Genomic DNA, 19,715 nt, shown 5'->3' with positions numbered 1-19,715 from the left:
CACACAGATGAGCGTGTGTTAATGTGTGTGCATTTGTGAGCGAGTGTGTCTCTCTGCTCTGTCTGCTGTCAGACAGCAAACAAGGCGCATTTAACTGGAGCTCTAACTTCGCTTTTTGGAGCTACTCAATGGCGCTCATACAGAGTTTGTTTTGCTAAGTTTACCCCTGCAGTATGCAGACCTGTTGCACTACTCGTGTTAAGCTTCTGACTGATGATAGGCACAGCCAACAGCTGATGGATGACATGACGAAGCAGCGACTCAAAATTACAAAGTCACAAACAGCGGCACTACCAGCGTGTTTGCGCGCATAGACGAGCTAAATAAACGCTGTATTCTCCTCATGGAGAAAGCTCAAGCTTTCACCTGCAGCATTTTATCAATTCACATGCATGCACGTGATTATGCATAGGCGGATAATGTGCGGCTCAAGTAGCGCACGAGGGGGTGTGGGAGGTTGGATACAGGATCAGCTCCATTTCCTCATTTGCTCTCTCACCAACAGTTTATAGTGTCCAGGGCATCTTTGTGATCTTTTATAACTTTCAGTTTGGTATCTTCTTCTGTAAGGAGAGCTGCTGCTCCAAGTGTCTGCACAACATTGATCTCGCGAGATTGATTTTTCCGCAACGAGAAATCTCGTGGTGTTTTGATCTCGCGAGATCTCGTGGCACGAGATCTCGTCACACCCCTATGGCCCACCCAAATTTAAAGACAAACCAAAGCCAAATCAAATGGGAATTAAAAAATACAGTACCCTTTGGACAGAAAGTTCCTATGTATGTTAAGGAACCTAGATCCTGTTCATCACACTCACCGTCTCAGGAATGAAGCGTCTTTGAGACACAGCTGTAAATAAAAGAGACTGTGTCAGCTGAATACAGAAGAAAGGTGAAGTTATTCTGGTCTGATGAAGCAGGGACAGACCTCATATGTGGTAAGAAGAACATGGAAGTCGTTTGTGTCTGCTTCTTTCTGAATCTCAGCTCGAGTTTCTTTGTCTCCTTTGTAACACAGCACAGTCAGAGACGGGGCGAAGCTGAAAACACAAATTTAGAGCAAAACAACATCTCCATCAATTAGAACACCATGGAAAAGTTCATTTATGTCAGTGCTTTAATTCAGAATGTGAAACTCAGACATTAAACTGTTTCACTATAGACAGAGTGAAATAGCTAAAGCCTTTTTTTTAATGGTCACATATTATGCAAAGCACACTTTTTCAGACTTTTGTAACAAAAATATGTACCCCTGGCCTGTCCACAATCCTCCTAAGAATCAGAAAAATCCATTGCTATGGAGGACTGACCATCAGTATTAGCAAATCCCATTCAAAGGCATCTACACCCATTTAAATACCACCGCCAAAGCAGTGGGAGCAAACTGGGGTTAAGTGTCCTGTCCAAGGACATATTGACGTGCAGCGCAAACACTGGGGGTTGAACCCACCTTCCTTCATCCTTGTGGTTGTGGGACGATATATAGTCTGCATTGAACATGGTAATATTATGGATACCGATACAGAAAACAGAGATCATACCACTCCAGCTCCTTCCTCCAGTTATCCATGACAGAGAGTGGACTCAGCACCAAGAACGGGCCTTTCTGACTCAGAGCTCCTGACATGTACACCAGCAGAGAAATGGTCTGAGGAAAGATTAAACCAGGAATCTAAATTTAGCCTTGACACATTTCCACACAACAGCCCTTGATCCATCTATTGATTAAGCAAAAAAAAACTGTAACATAAAACTGAAAAGATAAGTCTCTGTTACAGACACTAGTCCAAGTTGCTGTATAAACCAACCACTTTATCTGTACATGGATGTATTACTGCAGAGGTTCTCTAATGGTGTGGCAAGGTGCACTGATTTGCCTTGAGGCAATTTCTGGTGTGCCTTTGGAATTTGTACAACCATGTTATAACTACACATGACAATAACTAAAGATACTTTTCCACATGTTAAAGAGACTATTTTGCGTGGATGAACATATGCAGTGGTCCTGAGATTTTGGTTTGATCCTCAGTGTGCCTTGGGCAAATGAAGTGTGAACACCCCTGTCTTACTGGACAGCTGAGATGATCAGTTACAGAGGGTCACACACCTGACAGGTTTTCCCCAGACCCATCTCATCTCCTAAAATACATCCCTGCTGGTTCTTCAGACACTGGGTCAACCACTGCACCCCATCCAGCTGGTAGGACCTCAGCTGGATCCCTGAGAGGGGGAGACACACATCATTAGAAAGAAACACTAAAAAAACAGCTTTGATTTATTCATTCACTGCACAAGAGCACTCTTAATACATTCACTCACTTTAACATAGTTTGCTATGTCAATGTGTGATAACTATTAAATCACTACTTAACCCAGAGGTGTCAAACTCAAGGCCCGGGGGCCAAATCTAGCCTGTGAAACGGTTGCACAAGTCCCCCAAAATCATACCACAATTCCATTAAAACTGGCCCACCAGTGTGATGTCTGCAGACTTCTTTCATGTACATTTAACCTTGATGATTTTAAATACCCCCCTTAAATCATAAACATATAAAAGAGTAGAGTAAAAATAATTAGATAAAGAGTCCGGAAGGTGGGAGAAGATATGAATCTATGTTTACATTTCATATTTTCAATTTGGCATTTCACAGTTCTGACTTTAGTTGTGATTTTGACTTTTTAATTTCATATTTTGTTGTTTTAGATTCACAATTTAAAATTTTAAGTCATATTTTGACCTTTTCAACTCCTATCTCATGACTTTGACTTACTATCATATATGTAGCTTTTTAAAACAACTTTTTGCATTTAAATTTTGTCTTTTTACCTTTGAACTGATAAGTTTGACTTTTAAATCTCAGATTTTGAGCCTAAAAACTTATCAGTTTGACTTTTTCTGATCTCAAAATGATTTATCATCAACTGTTGTTTATTTTCTTTCATATTTCATTACTGATGAAAATGAAGTTGAGAGTTTACGGTTAAATGGTGACCCTGTTGAGCTCTCAGGTAACACCTAAATTCAAAATCTGTGATTGACTTTGACACCCTTGGCCAAAAAATCTGGCCCTCAGTACATCTCACTGAAGCACATCTGGCCCCTGACACAATCTAAGTTTGACACCCCTGATTGAACCATTTACTTTCTATGGAAGCTCTAGGAGGACACATCCCAGCATTTGATTTTATTCTGTTTTCCTATATATAAGGAGTAACTGTTGACTGCCCCTTCAATATCTTGACTAATCTATTCAAGCATCTCTGGATAACAATGTTCTTTTCTCTAAATAGAGTTAATTTTGATCATTGTTTTTAAAGATCTCTAAAAAAAAATAATCTTTCTATCAGAAGAAAACTAATATATTATCTCAAGCTTGCCAGATAAATGAGTCCAAGCCTTTAGGAAAAAAAATGTGAATTAATCGTTATAAAGGGAAAACTGAGTTAATCAAAAAAAAAAAAAAAAAAGAAAAAGAAAATGTACAGCCAGTGGTGAAATCCCAAAATAATGGCAAAACTGACTCATAACGAGAATTTCAAAGGACCTATGGCCATTTATAGAAATATCATTAAATCGTGTCCATATTTAATTGTCAACTATATGATTTATCGAAAACCAGCCCATTTTAGTTGAGTTCACTCCATTTCTGAATTTTAAATTTAATACAATAAAGACATGAGACCTTCGTCATTGTTAGTTCTGTCTCGTAAGTCTGTAGTAACTTTGACAACCACAGACGAGGTCCCTAGTTAGCACGGTAACCGTTTACACCATAACACCGGAAGAGATGAATGAAATAACCGAAAAATGAGTCTACCTTTAAAACTGTAAAGGGCTGGGTTATTTCATATGTAATAGCTCCTGCTGTTTAAGGCTGTCTTTCATAATTACTGCAGTGTAAAGTTCGCCTCGTAAACGCCACAGTTACCTCTTAAACCAAACTTGTTCAGGTCGCGCTGGCTAACAGCAGTCTTCTGTTTTGGTCCCACGCTGTTTCTTATTCTTGATACAATGTCCGTCATGTTCACAGTAAATAATGTCTTTTTATAAAGTACAGAGACTTCTCAATGGATTAACACAGAAGCACTGTCCGCTGCTGTGTAAACATGTTCAGGCAAACACCTCTGCTGCTGTGAAAAGTCCGACTGCACTTCCTGACTAGGTCACGTGGACCTGGAATAAAGGCGCGCGCTTCTGTCGCTGTTGGACAGAGCCGCGCATTTTTTTTTAAGCATTAGCAAAAAGAAGGAGACTATCAGAGTCAAGAAAAAGAACAGTTTCTTTGTTTAAGATGTACTTAAGGAAAAGTAACAGTAGGGGAGACCAGGGGCAATTGTAGCACACTCACTTCCTCCAATCAGAAACAAGCTAGAGTGATGAAACTAACTCTGCACATGCTCAGAAGGATTCTCTCTCTGCCTGCTGAAAAAGAGTAGTAATACTTCCACACCTCAGAAGCTCTCCCCAAAAAAAAAGGGAAAAAAACTGATTTTGAGGTACGAAAGTTACTTTTTGGTTTGGCAAATGTTTTTCTTCTGCTGTCCGAAATTTAGATGACAGTAAAGTCAAACTCTGTTTAATTTTATCCCTGGCCTTTTAGTAAAGAAATCTAGAGTACCTGGATGCACTGGAGGTAAGCTAAAAGTAAGCTAAAGTTTACTCAAAGTACTGAGCAGCTACTTTTATTTATTATTTTTCTTTATTTAGGATCATTAAGGATCTTGGATCACAAATTACCTGACAGGAAGGCCACAGTTTGTCAGGCTGGAAACTGTGTTTCTGGGACATTAATGAGCAGGACAGGGGCTCCACAAGGGACAGTCCTGGCTCCATTCCTGTTCACACTGTATACATCAGACTTCAAATACAGCACTGAGTCCTGCCACATCCAGAAATACTCGGATGACACTGCTATTGTGGCATGTATCAGAAATGGACAAGAAGGTGAATACAGAGATCTGATAAGTGCCCTCAGTGACTGGAGTCACAAAAACTGCCTCCTACTCAACACCTCAGAGACAAAGGAAATGATCATAGATTTACGCAGATCCAAACTCCCTCTTCAACCAGTGAACACTTATGGCGTGGACATCCAGGTAGTGACATTGTATAAATATTTAGGTGTACACCTGGATGATAAGTTGGACTGGTCTAAAAACATAGACTTCATCTACAAAAAGGGGCAGAGCCACCTCTTTTGCCTGAGAAGACTCCGATCAATAGACATCTGCAGTAAGATGCTGCAGATGTTTTATCAGTCTTTGGTGGCAAGTGTTTTGTTTTATGCTGCAGTCTGCTGGGGAGGCAGTGTAAAACACAAGGATGCAAGGCATCTGGACAAACTGGTGAAAAAAGCTGGCTCTGTGGTCAGAATCAAGTTGAGCTCATTGGTGGATGAGGTGGAGAAGAATGAGGAAGGTGGAGGCTATTCTGGGGAACATGGATCATCCTAGAAAGCCTGGCTGCGTACTCTGCCATCACAGATACCTATGTCAGAATAAGCATAAGCTCGTGAGTCCAGTACGTACAATGATAATAACATCCTGTCCTATAGATCGCCATGTTACAAACCTAACCTAGGTAACATATAACAATGACATGTATGGCAAAACATAATTTGACAGCAGTACAGACATCATTAAAAAACAAAACAAAAACATATCATCTGTCTTTCCAAGATCATTTTCAGAATTTTTGTTTTGTTTTGTTTGTTTGTTGGTTCAGAAAGTCGGACATGTATTCTGCACTGAGTTTGATATAAAGTGGATCCTTATAAGAATGTGGCAAGTCCTCTGTAAGCTCAATCAGTGTAGTCTCTCTGTTAGACCTAAATAATAAAAATAGAATAAAATGTATTTGTATAGTGCTTTTCATACAAAATTGGTGTCAGTGTTACAAGGATGATTAAGGTTTAGGTAACTGTATTTGTTTTTGGCCCATAATGCCTCTTGTTTTCATGGACAGGGAGTCATCAGTTACATCTAGGGATGCCAACTGTCCCGTATTAGCCAGGACATCCCGTATACTGGACTAAATTGGTTTTTCCCATATGGGATGGTCTCTGTCCCGTATGTTGAACTGTTGACTGCTACTGCACTCTTACCACCCTATGCACCGCATATAGTGCATACCCACTTTTTGCGCCTCTGAAAAGAGGCATGTCTCGGATTAGACGCCCCTCTGCTCCTTCACCTCCCCTCCTTTCGTCCCCAACACACACACACTATAGGCGCTCCAGTGCGCACCCCCTCGCGCACGTGGGTGTGTTCATTTGAATCGTGACTCTTATAAGGATTACTTTTAAAAAATCCTCCTGAAATCCTCTATAAAGGTGAAAACTGTCAGCAGTAGCCTAAAGACTGCAACAAGTCATATCAATAAATCTAAGTCCACACAAAGAAGACAGACTTTAACTGCCAAATTCAAATGAAAACTTGTATATTATTACCGTCGGATGGAGGAACGTGCGAGGAATGGGGGGCGCTGTGATGTATCTGCATACCCCTCAGAAAGTAGGTAGTTGCACCCCTGGTCTTGGCACCGCCCACTGGTTAAAAATTTCTGTCCCTTAATTGCTTGTGAGAAAGTTGGCAACCCTAGTTACATCATCCACATACATGACATACAGGACATACATGATACATCAGGGTCCGACGTTAAGGTTTTTTTCCTACTTGCCCCTTCGGGCAAGTGCTTCCCAAATCTACTTGCCCCATCTAAATTCCTACTTGCCCTGTCTAGGAGGTACATTTTCTGGCTGTCAAGTGCACACATTTTGCTCACAACATACTTAGAACTAAAATCCATTGCCTGTCAACTGTGGAAATCAATACACAACACTTCTTTATTAAGACAACTGTATTTATTAGCTATGTGTTAGCCCACTGAAAATTAAATTTAACTTTGTACAGATCAGTGCAATGTGAAAGCTGCACCAGGTTGTTTTCCGAAGAAATTTAAACTCAGGAATCTCATATCTACAATACCAATAAGGTAATAATACAAACTCAGAAATATTTTTTTCGTAACTGATGAAACCAACTATTCTTAGAGGAAAATGAGGCCAGTAACACACTGACACTAGAGAGGTGGTGGGGTCTGCTACATATGCACCAAGAATAAAATGATGCTTTTCTTCTGTTTTTATTTGGTTTATTCATCATGAAACTGAAGAAATTTTGCCAACATGTGAAAATCAACCAATTAAGATTTTTCTTGTCAGATTAAAAATGTCTTCCCCAAAACTACAGAGCGCCCCTTTAAAGTGCTATTTCACACTTCCACCGTGTAACTGTAACAGTTAGACCAGTGGTACTCAACCCTATTTTACCAAAGAGCCACATTGTCTAAAAAATACTTTAGCCAGAGCCACAATATAAACCAGGAATGTAAGGTAGATGATAGATCAGTTCATCTGTAGTTGAAATGAAATAAAAGAGAGGATTGGTGGATAATTATGAGGTAAACGGGATACAAATGCCTGTATAGAGTCAGAAGAACCAATATGTCACTGATAATGAGCATATATTTATTTTATTTATCACTGACATCAGGCTAAAACCTTGTATCTCAATTTTTCATGATTTTAGCTTGTTTTTATACACCATAGTTATATCATTTTTATAAATTATAAACTTTTCATTCCCTGAAAAGTGGTCATTTTGGAGATACCAGTCTTTGGCCCATCACCAGAGTTATGAAAGTTCACCTGGCCTAAAGATTTTTAAGATATTAGAATGAGCTGAGTTTGAGCTCTGAGATGCTTTTCAAAGAAAATGATGAATGATGGTTGGCTATTTGGGTATTTATATCTCACACTGGGGAATTTACTGGAGTTTTGTGACTTTATTAACATAAAAGAGATGCTTTCTATTTTTTTTTTCCACTCATAATTAGTTCTTTAGTTAAAGGGGGAGGGTCCTCATATTGGTCTTTGCTCTGGGCCTCCAAATGACTAAAACCAGCCCTGCCTCACACCTGCAGCTCTCCAGACACATCGTTTCACCCTGCCTCATTTTGGAGCTTTGCTTTTATAATTCTGCTCTTTTGACAATATTTCTGATCATTAGCACATTAAAGCTGAAATAAAACACCCACGTTTGGACAAATTTCATTAGATATGGCGTTATCTCCCCGTGTGATCCATGTGAGTTATGCTCGTCGCATCGGCATAATTGTCATAAGATCTGGGTGTGAGAGAGCATCGGCAGGAAGTGGCTGGAGAAAAAGTTAAAACGAGGAAGTGGGAAGCTTCAGATTAAACATGACAGCACACCTCAATGAATGAGCTTACTGAAGAGACGCAGCACCTGCGGACCTCCTCTGCACTCTTCTCTTACATGCTCCTCTGTCCAGCCCATCCGACGGTAATAAAATACGGATTTAAAATAATAAACATTTAAATTTGGAAGTTAAAGCCTGTCTTCTTTATGTGGGAAACCGATTTATTGATGTGACCTACCGTGAATCTTTACTGATGACAGTGTTTACCTTCATAAAGGTTTTTAGTTAAAGTTTGTGCAGCTGTCTGCATGTCAACAGACACATTCAGCCAATGGAGGCAGTGACACACTGCATCTGGTTACTCTGGGACTCTGTAGTAACAGAAACGAGAGAGGAAAATAATAAAATCAATGAATAGAAAAGCTCAGAGTCGTGCTTGCCCGATCGGGCAAGTCCTTTCAAGTTTTGCTTGCTTTTTGAAGTTGCCCCGGGCATTTGGGCAACCGTTAATGTCGGCCCCTGTACGTAAAATCAGTCTGGTCAGTGCTTGTGCAAAAAATTACATACAAGACACTATAAAAGATGATCAGAGCTTAATGTAATAAATAGAAATAAAAGGAGAAAACCTACTGTAATAATTAAAACCATGTTAAGAACATCATAAAAGAAAAACTTACTATAACACTAAAATCATATATGACTATAATAAAACCCTGGTCCAACCCTCAAGCAAGATTTATGCAAGAAAATAAAGGAAATTACAGTGGCCAATGACAATAGTAGCTAGCCTCTGATAGAGAGACGCAACAGAGTCTGCTGATGCAGAGTGGCGGTATGGAGGAATTAGGGTTTGGGGGTGTGCCAGGCAGGGGATCCACAGCAGTTGGCCTCCCCCCTGCTTGGCTGGATGTTGAACCACGTGTGGTACAATATCTGGGGGTGGGGGCGGACTAGGGCGGTGGATCCGAAGCAATGAGCCTCCCCACTGCCCTAGTGGGAAAGAGAGGGGTGGGAAGTCCTATTAACATGGGATGTTCTCTTGTTGAGGAGAGACATGCATGTGATTAAAATAAGACAATAAAATAAGGCACATAACATATTATCATTGTATGTGATTAATGTTTTTTTGTGCATTGTCCATGATCAAATAAATTAAATTTAAAAATTTTTAAAAAAGAACAGAATTGTTTAAATGAAATGAGGTTACCTTAATTTGCATTACCTGTGTTAACACTGATTTTTGAAACACTATTAATAGTTCATGTCGTTGGTCTTTGAGATTTAACGTTTTTTGCTATTGGAGCACGTGACTCCTTGAGAAGAGTGGACCCAGTTGGGACTGAAGTGCGAGCTATGGCGAATCGCACACTAAGACGGAGGCAATACTCTGTTCCTGCACCCACTGCAATGTGGCACATTGATGGAAACCACAAATATGTTTTTTTTTTTGTTTTTTTCAAATGTATTTTTACATACTTGAACATATGATACATTGAGTCGTTTCACCCACCCAAAAACTTTTCATCATTGTACCCTACCTTTCTTTGTGTCAAATAAGCTGTGTAAGAACCTTCTTCAAATTTATATCTGATGCATTACATGTTCTTTTTTTTTTTTTTTACCAATAGCTGGAGATTTGTCGTTCATGCTGGAATAGATGGCTTCAGCTGTTTAATTGTTTATCTGTCTGCTGCAACAAACAATCGAGCATCTACAGCATTGGAGAGCTTTATTGATGCCATCGACCAATTTGGTTTGCCATCACATGTGCGCTCTACAAGGGTGGTGAGAATACTGAGGCTGCCCATTTCATGGTGGAACACCGAGGAGAGAACCATAACTCGCACAATACTGGAAGGAGTGTCCATAACCAACAGTAAGTTTTCAGTAGCAATGTATTATGGGAAAACCATTGCAGGAGAGCACATAAGTGTTATTATTCACCAACATTCATTCCTGTTGGTCCTCTGCTAGAACTCTCACAGGCCTAATTCACAAATTCTAATTTCAGTAAAATTTTTCTACATTATCGACTTGAAAATATTGAACAAGCCTGGATGACATCTGTTATTTGCTTAATAGGCTTTTTTGCATATTTACAAAATGCATAATATATTTGTTGAGGAAAGATTTTAAACAGCCATAAATTTTTCCTTATTATTATTATTATTCCTTTTGTTTTTTTCATTTCTTGTATTGAAACGGTTTGTATTTGCACTTTCAGTACCATTCAGTGTTAATTTTGACAGCACTTTTTAATTTAGTTTTAGTTATAGTCTTTTGCCTAGAATACATTTTAGTTTTAGTCATAATTTAGTCATCTTAATTGTTTTAATTTTTTGTCTATTGATGAAATTTCACAACATTTTAGATGATGAAATCTTCTGTAAATGAAGTCGACGAAAATATAAAATGTAAAGGGAAAGGCATTTTTTTCTGTTTCGCTGAATTCTGAAGTCATGTTTTACACTTGGATAAAATGAAACATCTAACCTAGGGCTGTCAGGATATCAGATTTTCACTGCACGATTATTGTGGGCAAAAAAATGTCACGATAATGATATTATCACGATATCGATACAAATATAAATAATAATGGGACAATTAATCAAATTTGTCTTTAACTTTATTTATGTTGTGTTCCCTCTTTTGGCAGCTGAATTACACTCAAAATACCCGTCTAGGGAGGTACTGCAGCTGTTGTCATTTCTTAAAAAATGCAGAAATATTAATGTAAGGTTTTTATTTATTCTGTAGCATGTGCTTTTAAGCTTTTCAAAGAAAAAAAACCATCTGATTTGGGTTTTTTCAGTTTGGCAACAAGAATGAAATTTCCATGTTGTGATCAGCAGGGTTAATCTGTTATCAAAATCCAAGATAGTTCTTTTTACATTCATCAGTAATCAGAGATAACGTACTTTCACCAGAGGTAAAGATTCTGAGCTTTTGAGTTAACATTAGGGGCATAGACCCCACAAGCCCCCCCATGGCTCCTCCTCTGACTGATGAACTTACCCACCACACTGGATTTACATTGTCAAAAATGCCAAAAACAGTGTCAGAAACGTAGGGTTATAAACACTTTAGGAAATAATTAATTACAGACATATTTCAAGAGCACCTGCAGCAGTTTTTAACCAGAATTATCCTGTTAGCTCTACTAAAAGAACTGAGTTAGATGGCTGCGTTGGGATCAGGTCTGAATTTAATTTTTGCACTAAAACTGTTTAAGTTAGTAAACAAGGCACAGTCTATAAATGTGCACGGAAGCTTTAACGCTCCTCATAGTGCTACAGACAGTATCAGCGTCTCTACTGCTCTGACGCACAGGAAGGGACACTGGCACAGAGATTCTGAGCCAACAGTCTGTTATTTGAGGGGAAATTCCTTCTATCCATAAAAATTGGCCTCTTTTCATAAAGCATTTAATTTACGGACAAGGACAGGAACAGAGAGGAGCAAACAGAGTAAAAACGAACTCTTAGAGAGAGCTGATGGAGCACTGCGCTCTTTGGCACTCGCGAACATGACCAGGAAAATAATTCTACCTACAGCTTAAAAAACAAAGGATGTAGTCTGTAAATATCACCCTGATGTTACTCTTAACAATATTGCCCGGTTAATTAGTCCAGGCCGCCAGCTGCCGATGTTTTTGGAGTGTTATAGCTGACGAGGATGTGAGACTTTTTTTTCGTGCTTCATTCAGTGAGAAGACTTGGTTTAGAACAGTGAAAAAAACCTTACTTGTCAAGGGCAGTGCTTAAGTGAACGCAGTATTATAATTTCTTAACCTGAACACAGCTTCTGTCATTCTGTTCATTACATGGATGGTCAGACTTTAGGAGGAATTGGACACGCATGTTGTGCGGTAAGGTGAGAGAGAGGGATGGCACACACCGCACCAGCAGGTGTTAAGGAGCAGGAAATCAGGGGGAATGGGCAGGAAGGGTGTTAGCTGTCTGACGCAGGTCTCTATCTCTACATCCTGTCCGTTAAGAGCTGTGTGAACGAGGAAAAAGAAAACTTGTGTTCTCTAAACGTCTTGATGGGCTCACAGTGTGCATATGCTGGGGGTGGGCAAGGAGAGAGAGAGAGAGAGAGAGAGAGAGCACCAAAGTGAGGCTGGACGGTTTCAGAATGAGGGGCGCAGAGGTTAGAGGAGAGCAGGAGTTGATGATCTGTTACATTGATGGGCTTATTAAAAATGTTCAGGGCTCGTGATGGCGCTGGAGTGGCACTGGATCATTTACACGATATTATCATAACAGCAAATGTGAGTCCACTAAGAGGTCCTTAAAGACGTCTGTTAAAAAGTCCACTAAGAGCCAACAAAGAACCAAGACAGCAGCTAGAAGCAGCGGCAGATGACGGCCGCGCATGGAGAGCAGGATGGACACGTTCGGCAGCAGCAGGAGTAAAGCTTGCAGCCCGGGACTCCACTAACAAGGGCCGTAGGAGACACACCGCGACCACACAGACCCCAGGAGACCGCCCAGCTCCCAGTCACACCACACTGCTGAGTGTAAACCCCGACCTGTGCTGCAGACACCAACACACCGCTGTCGGCTCCGTGAGGGAGGAAGAGGAAGCGAAAAGAAAGAGGGAGGGGCCAACTAGGTGTATTTATAGGGAACCACCCGTAATTAGTAGCCACACTGCCCCTTGCCGAGGGAGTGTAATTCTATCTTGCCACATCTACCCCCAGATTTTGCATCGTCGCCCCGACGATGAACCAAAGAGCAGATGCTAACACCAGGGTCTGAAAATGGCTATTTGGGCATTAGACACAGGCTGTGATGGACTACCATGCTGGCCTGCAGGCAAGGGAAGATGGTGAACGTTAGAATGGTGACCAGCTGTAGAGCGAGCAGTCTGACACAAAACCTGCTGACTGGTACCAGGTTGCTCTGATGGGGACAACGAATAAACCGGTGTTACAATGCTTCTTGATACAGGAAGTGCATTTGAACTAGTCTGAACCTCTGATTGTGTTACAGCAGAGGAACTACTCGGACCTACAGAGCATGGTACAGAGGCAGGCGGCATTGGTGTTTCGGGTACCAAGAGCCACAAGTCACCATCACTAAGGGAGTTGTCCTCCACCTGTTCCGGGCTGCAAAGCAAGGGGGCCCTTGGAGGGGGAGCTAGGGGCTCAGGCCTAAGAACAGCTTTCAGCATGTCCCTATCAACAGTTCGCGCCTGACGCAAGTCCTGCACTGGAGTGACAGTGTAGACTGCTCCTTGATTCACTGGGGCTTTTAATACCTGATGGACTACGGGGCTCCAGATGTCCTGGATTTTATGACGACCCCAAACACTGTGATCTCTTAGATACACCAACTGGCCCACTGGTAAAGGTGCATCACGAACTCGCTGGTCATGACGCTCCTTGCAACGTTCAGCAGCAGCCAACAATCATTCCCGAGCACCCTCAAAAGCCACCTGAAGTCTGGCTTGGTGCTCAACAACCCAATCCTGTACTTCCCCACGTACAGGATTCTGGACTCGCCCTAGAAGGAAATCTATGGGGAGACGAGGTTCTCTGCCAAACATCAGGTAGAAAGGCGACTCTCCTGCGCCCTGATGGGGTGTGGTATTATATGAAAACAACACCTGAGGCAAACAGGAGACCCAGTCCCGTTTCCTGGAGACTGGAAGAGTGCGTAGGAGGTTGTGGAGAGTTCGGTTAAATCGCTCGCACTGCCCGTTGCCCACTGGGTGGTATGGGGCAGTGTGAGACTTTGTAACCTCGTATATGCAGCAGAGCTGATGGAGCAGAGCACTCTCAAAGCTCCTACCCTGGTCTGAATAAAGATGGCTTGGAACACCAAATTTATAGAACCACTCTGTCAAGAGGACATGGGCCACAGTAGAGGCCCGTTGGTCCCGTGTAGGGACAGCTACAGTGTACTTACTAAAAACATCTGTCATAACAAGGACGTTTTCAACGCCATTGCAGGATGGCTCAAGCAGGGTGAAATCAATGGCCAAGATTTCATTGGGCTCCGAGGCAAGCAAGTGACCCATGAAACTATGTGGCACTGACCCAGAGTCTTTTGCAACCTGACAGTGCTCGCACTCTTGGACCCACCGTTTGATGTCCGAAGACATCCCCTGCCAGTAGCAGTGCTGCCTCTCCAGGTCAGTGGTCCGGTCAATGCCCTGGTGGCCATGCTCCTGATACAAGCAGTTCATGGTCTCTTGCTTAAGGACCGCGGGCAGAACCAGCTGGAGGAATTCATCCCCACCATCAGGCAGGGAGACCTGTCGGTGAAGCACACCCTCTCTTTTAACCAAACGGTCCCACTGACGCAACAGTGCCACCGCTGGTTTAGAAACCTGCGGCCTCTCCGCTGGTGTTGGTTTAGCCTGCCTCCGCCAAAACACCAAAACCTCTCTCAAAAAGGGATCTGCCTCCTGCAGGGCACAGAGGTCAGCAGAGGAGTGAGATGGAAAAACAGATACTACACCCTGGGTCGCCACCACTCTCGAGTCTGGACGTGCTGCACACTAGAGGGCATTGGGGACTGAGGTGCCTGGCACAACCCCCTCAGCCAAGTCAGACCCAGATAAATACTGCTGAGAGAGTGCATCGGCATTCCGATTACTGCGACCTGAATGATACTTAATATCAAAGTCAAACGCAGCCAGCTGGGCAGCCCAACGGTGCTCAGTGGCTCCAAGCTTGGTGGACTGCAGGTAGCTCAACGGGTTGTTATCTGTGAAAACCAAACATAATGCCCCAACAGATATTCCTGGAACTTTTCCGTCATAGCTCACTTTAATGCCAAAAACTCCAACTTCATGGAGCTGTAATTATCCATGTTGTGCTCGATTGGCCGGAGACCACGACGGGCATAAGCTACAGGCGGAATGCCTCTGTCTGTCTCCTGTGATAACACTGCCCTAAGACCACTATAACTGGTGTCAACTTCCAAAATAAAGGGATGGGAAAAGTCAGCGTAAGTCAGCACAGGAGCCAACACCAACCTTGACTTCAAGGCCTCAAAACTGGCCTCACACTGTGACGTCCAGGAAGCACCCAGAGCCTGCTCAGAACCTTTTCTGGGCTTTTTGCTTGTAAGCTCAGCCACTAACTTATGCAAAGGGCTGGCCAATTGTGCAAAGCCCTCGACAAAACGCTGATAGTAGCTGGCGAAACCCAAAAAGGAGCGTAGCTCTGAAACGTGACGGGGCCGTTTCCATTTGGACACAGCCTCGACCTTCTCTGGGTCTGTGGAGACCCCCTCACTTGAAATAGCATGGCCCAAGTACTTAACTTCCTTCTGGAAGAAGGTGCACTTCTCCAGTTTAGCCTTCAGGCCTTCCTGCTGAAGCCGACCAAGTACTACTCTCAGCCGCTGCAGATGTTGTGAAACAGAGGAGGAGAAAATGACAATATCATCAAGGTACAGAAGGAGGGACTGTCCCTGGTGATCTCCAAACATTCTCTGCATCAGGCGCTGGAACGTACTTGTGGCATTACACAGCCCAAAGGGCATCCTATTAAACTCAGAGTCCAAAAGGGGTGCACAAAGCAGTCTTAGGCCTATCTGACTCTGACACTGGCACCTGGTTGTACCCACTAGCAAGATCAATTGTTGAGAACCAGCAGGCACCACAAAGTGCATCAAGGCTCTCCTCAATGCGAGGCAATGGGAAAGCGTCCTTCCTTGTTTTACTGTTCAGAAGTCAGTAGTTTACACACAAGCGCAGACTCCCATCCGTCTTCCAAACCAAAACAATGGCGAGGCATAAGGGCTACTGCTCTCCTTAATGACCTGGGCCTCAAGAAGCTGGTTGATATGAGCCTTCACAGCCTCATACTCTGAGGGAGGGATACGACGGTACCTCTGTCAAACAAGGACATCATTGAGGAGCAGAATTTCATGAGAGATGAGGTTAGTACAGCCCAAGTCTCCATCATGGGCTGCAAAAACTGAACTGTACTCCTCTAACACAGACCTCACCTCCCCCTGCTCCTCCTCTGTCAACATAGACAGATCCACTTGTGGGGCCATCCCCAAGGTTGAGCTGGTGGCTGCTTGGGAGGAGATTGTAGCTGTTGTAGGCCTTACCTCAGTTACCCCTTTGGGCAAACTAACAACTTGGGCGCCACTGAGAGCACCCAGACAGGTCCGTGGGTACAGAAGAATATCGGTGGTTCCCACATTGACCACCGGGATATAAGCTATACCCCGGACAACTATAACCAAACAGGGGGACGCCAGCAACCCATCTGGCAGACCAGAATCAGGGGGCTCGAACAGCACAGCCTGATCTGCGAAGTGTGGTGAACAAGTGCTGGCCACTATCTTCATCACCCCACCAGGGATGTGAAGGGCCCACTTACCTTGCACCCTAACTGAACCAGTAGGATTTTTCTGGACCTGGGCCACAGCCTGATGGCACTTCTGAAGGGCCTCAATAACTGGGCCAGGGGCCTGCAACACAGGGGGTGAATCAAACAGAGAGTGACCATGTGCCCCAAAAAGTTGTCGATAACAACGTCTGATAACGTTCATCCCCAAGATTCCAGGGACTAAAGTCACAGCTCCAGGGGGGTCCTTAACGACCAAAATCCCACAGCGAGACATTACCTTCCCACAGAGGGTCACATCAAGCCCTAAATAACCAACATATGGAATGGTTAGGCCATTAGCCGCTCGCAGCTGCAGCCAATGACAGGACTGCAGGCGATCATGGTCCCAAGGTGCAAAATGCTCCTGGAAAAAACTTTACGTTATAGTGGACACCATGGACCCAGTATCCACCAAGCACGACACAGAGACATCACCCCATACCCCATCAAAACATCGATATTTGGACAAGATGACATTAAACCGGCCAGTTTGCCATCCATGGAGCCTGGAGATGCCCCCACCGAGCTGTGGTTCAGCAGCTCAGCGGGCTTTAGTTTTCCACCCGCTGATTGGACAAAGTAGGCCTAGGGAGGTTAGAGGTTAGCCCAGTGATGGAGTGGGCACAAGCACGGGAGGGGACATGCTTACCATCATGCTCACGGGCAAAATGCCCAGGTTGCTGACACCTGCAACAAATCACGGGATTATTGTGTGACGTCCGACCCTGGGATCGGGGAGCCTGCAGGGAAGCTACTGTGCGAGTCAGATGGTTAAGCTGCTCTTGTTGGCCCTTTAAGAGGTCCATCACTTCAGGTAAACTAGGCCCCTGGGGGACAACCGCAGGGGCTGGAATGGAGCGACTCTGAACACTGAACTGAAGACCATGAGCAGATGGGAGAGAGTAGCTACGCCCATGAGAACCCCCAGGAAGACCCTCCCTCTCCCGTCTAATAGCCTCGCTACGCACCTCCAGCAATGAAGCAGTGGGCTGATGCCGAACCATTTGCTTCAGCTCACGGCGCAGAGAACTGTCAAGGACATGCTCTACAAACTGGTCACGTAGCAGAACTTCAGCGTTTTGGCATCCCATCAGGTGCGCACTGTTTGATGTTCTGCATTAAAGCTAACAAGGCTAACGAAAACTCCTGCAGTGTCTCACCCTACTGTTGTTATCTCGCAAAGAAAGCCTGCTGTAGAGTGACATATGAAAGACTATGGCCATACAGCTCTCGCAAGATGGAAAAAATGCGGGCTGGGTCATCACACTCTACACTTGGTCGAAACTTTATCTCCTCCTGCGCCTCTCCCTCCAAATGGTCAACGATAAATCGGGCCTGATCAGCAACAGAGAGGTGGCGGGCTCGCATGCACGCCTCTATCCCTTCAATCCACTCAGCCACACAAATGCCTGACCTACCATTAAACATAGGACATCTACGGTCCCTAGGTATAACTACCAGCTGTTCAGTCACAACAGCAGGAGCACAACCAGCTGTACCAGAGGACACTGAAGCTGCCTCACTGGGGTCTGAATTAGGCGCAGCACGCTCCTGAAGCAGCCGCTTGTTGTCTGCCTTCAGCTGCAGCACGAGCTCCCAAAGCTGCTGCACTTCCTCCTCCATACCGACAACAACAACAACAACCACACCTAAGCCTCCAATAGGAAATTAAGGGGATAATGGTTTTAAGAATAGTTAAATTCCTGTGATGTTACTGCTGTCTTGGCTCTATCACAAAGTCTGGCTCAACAGTTGAAACACAAAAGTTACACAATTTACAAATGGAAATCACGTCTGCCCTTAAATTGTGGGTCCTGCCAGCAACGCCAGAATGTGGCAAGGTGAGCAATGTGAAATACCAAACAACGCCGCCTGAGGGCTTGCACCCCAGGATATACTAAATTTATAACTCAATAACACAGGCACACAGTTCGAATAAACCCACAGGGCCAGAGAGCGTGATTTCCAAATATCAAAATACTTTATTAGACAGATATGGTTAAAACAGTTGCAGACTAAATAAAGAATAAACAGTGGTATGAGGGTCTACCAGAACGGAAAATAAGGACAGGGCTGGGGCTTACCACGACAGCGGTAACAGAAAGGGGAAGGGTCCAAAACTACATATCACCCGTGAAACAGCAAATCAAAAGTGGAAAAGGGACCACCACCAGGGGACCGCTGCCGTTCCGGGGGCCCACAGCACCTGTCAAACAAAAAGAGAAAACACTATTAAAAACATGCATTAATGACAGACCTCACATCACTATATACAGAATATAAAACACCTCTACCCCAAACCAAGAGAAACTATCACTAAACAAGAAAATTATCAAAATGAGAAACCAAAAACAGTTTATAACCAATAAGTCAAATATAATCCAAAAGCAAACCCAATAATAATTCAAAGAAGAAATAACTAAAGAAAGAACCAAACTAAACAAATTAATTGGTTAAGTGTCTGCACTAAGTTAGTACCCAGACCAAATAAACCACCGGCCCCGTGTCCGGGGGGTCAGGACAGGTCTCCTCGCCTGGCCCGCTTAGGCAAAGTTCGTCAGAGCAGTGTCAGCCAAAGTTCCACTCTAGTAAATGGTCATCAGGTATAACAATAAAAAGTTAAAGAGTCCACTAAGAGGTCCTTTAAAGCCGTCCGTTAAAAAGTCCACTAAGAGCCAACAAAGAGCCAACAAAGAGCCAAGACAGCATTTCTGTGAATAGCTTTTCAAAGCCATCCGGGATAATTAACAAGGTGGTCGGTGTTTCAACGTGCTCCTCCTCATGTGCAGGGCTGCTCCGAGTAGACATGCGAGTCGTATTCTTGAAATACTTCGATGTTTCCATATTTTCCACCTTCTATCACCACAAATTTTGATGCCGGTTGTAGTAGTTCTCGGAATGAGCCTTGAAAGGAATAACAGATGTGCGTTTTTTACATTAAATACTCTAAATTAGCATGTGCAGGACAGGACCCCGCTCACGTAGCAGCCATCTTGGATGCCGTATCCACGTGACTCCCCATTTCCATAATTTTAATTTTTCCCCAGACTCTGACATCGATAGAAAACACTCAAAGTAGTTTAGTTGAAATATTAATTCCACTGGCCTACAGTCACTGATATATCCTATC

General features: G+C 43.4%; 1 protein-coding gene across 1 annotated transcript in view; it reads right to left on the bottom strand.

Moving 5' to 3' along the window:
• Window positions 1-4,138, bottom strand: part of chd1l (chromodomain helicase DNA binding protein 1-like) — a 32,451-nt gene extending 28,313 nt beyond the window's left edge. The window contains exons 1-5 of the mRNA XM_041792293.1: window positions 3,929-4,138; window positions 2,107-2,219; window positions 1,541-1,647; window positions 928-1,039; window positions 818-849 (exon numbers count right to left, since the gene is read on the bottom strand). Coding sequence (XP_041648227.1) covers window positions 818-849; window positions 928-1,039; window positions 1,541-1,647; window positions 2,107-2,219; window positions 3,929-4,022 — 458 coding nt within the window. The 5' untranslated portion in view covers window positions 4,023-4,138. The remainder of the gene's footprint in view (window positions 1-817; window positions 850-927; window positions 1,040-1,540; window positions 1,648-2,106; window positions 2,220-3,928) is intronic.
• Between the last annotated feature and the right edge of the window lie 15,577 nt (window positions 4,139-19,715).

Source organism: Cheilinus undulatus, linkage group 7, assembly GCF_018320785.1.
Source record: "Cheilinus undulatus linkage group 7, ASM1832078v1, whole genome shotgun sequence".
In the NCBI taxonomy this organism is placed as follows: Eukaryota; Metazoa; Chordata; class Actinopteri; order Labriformes; family Labridae; genus Cheilinus; species Cheilinus undulatus.
The sequence above is the reverse complement of the archived record's forward strand: the minus strand, read 5'-3'. Positions and strand labels throughout refer to the sequence as shown.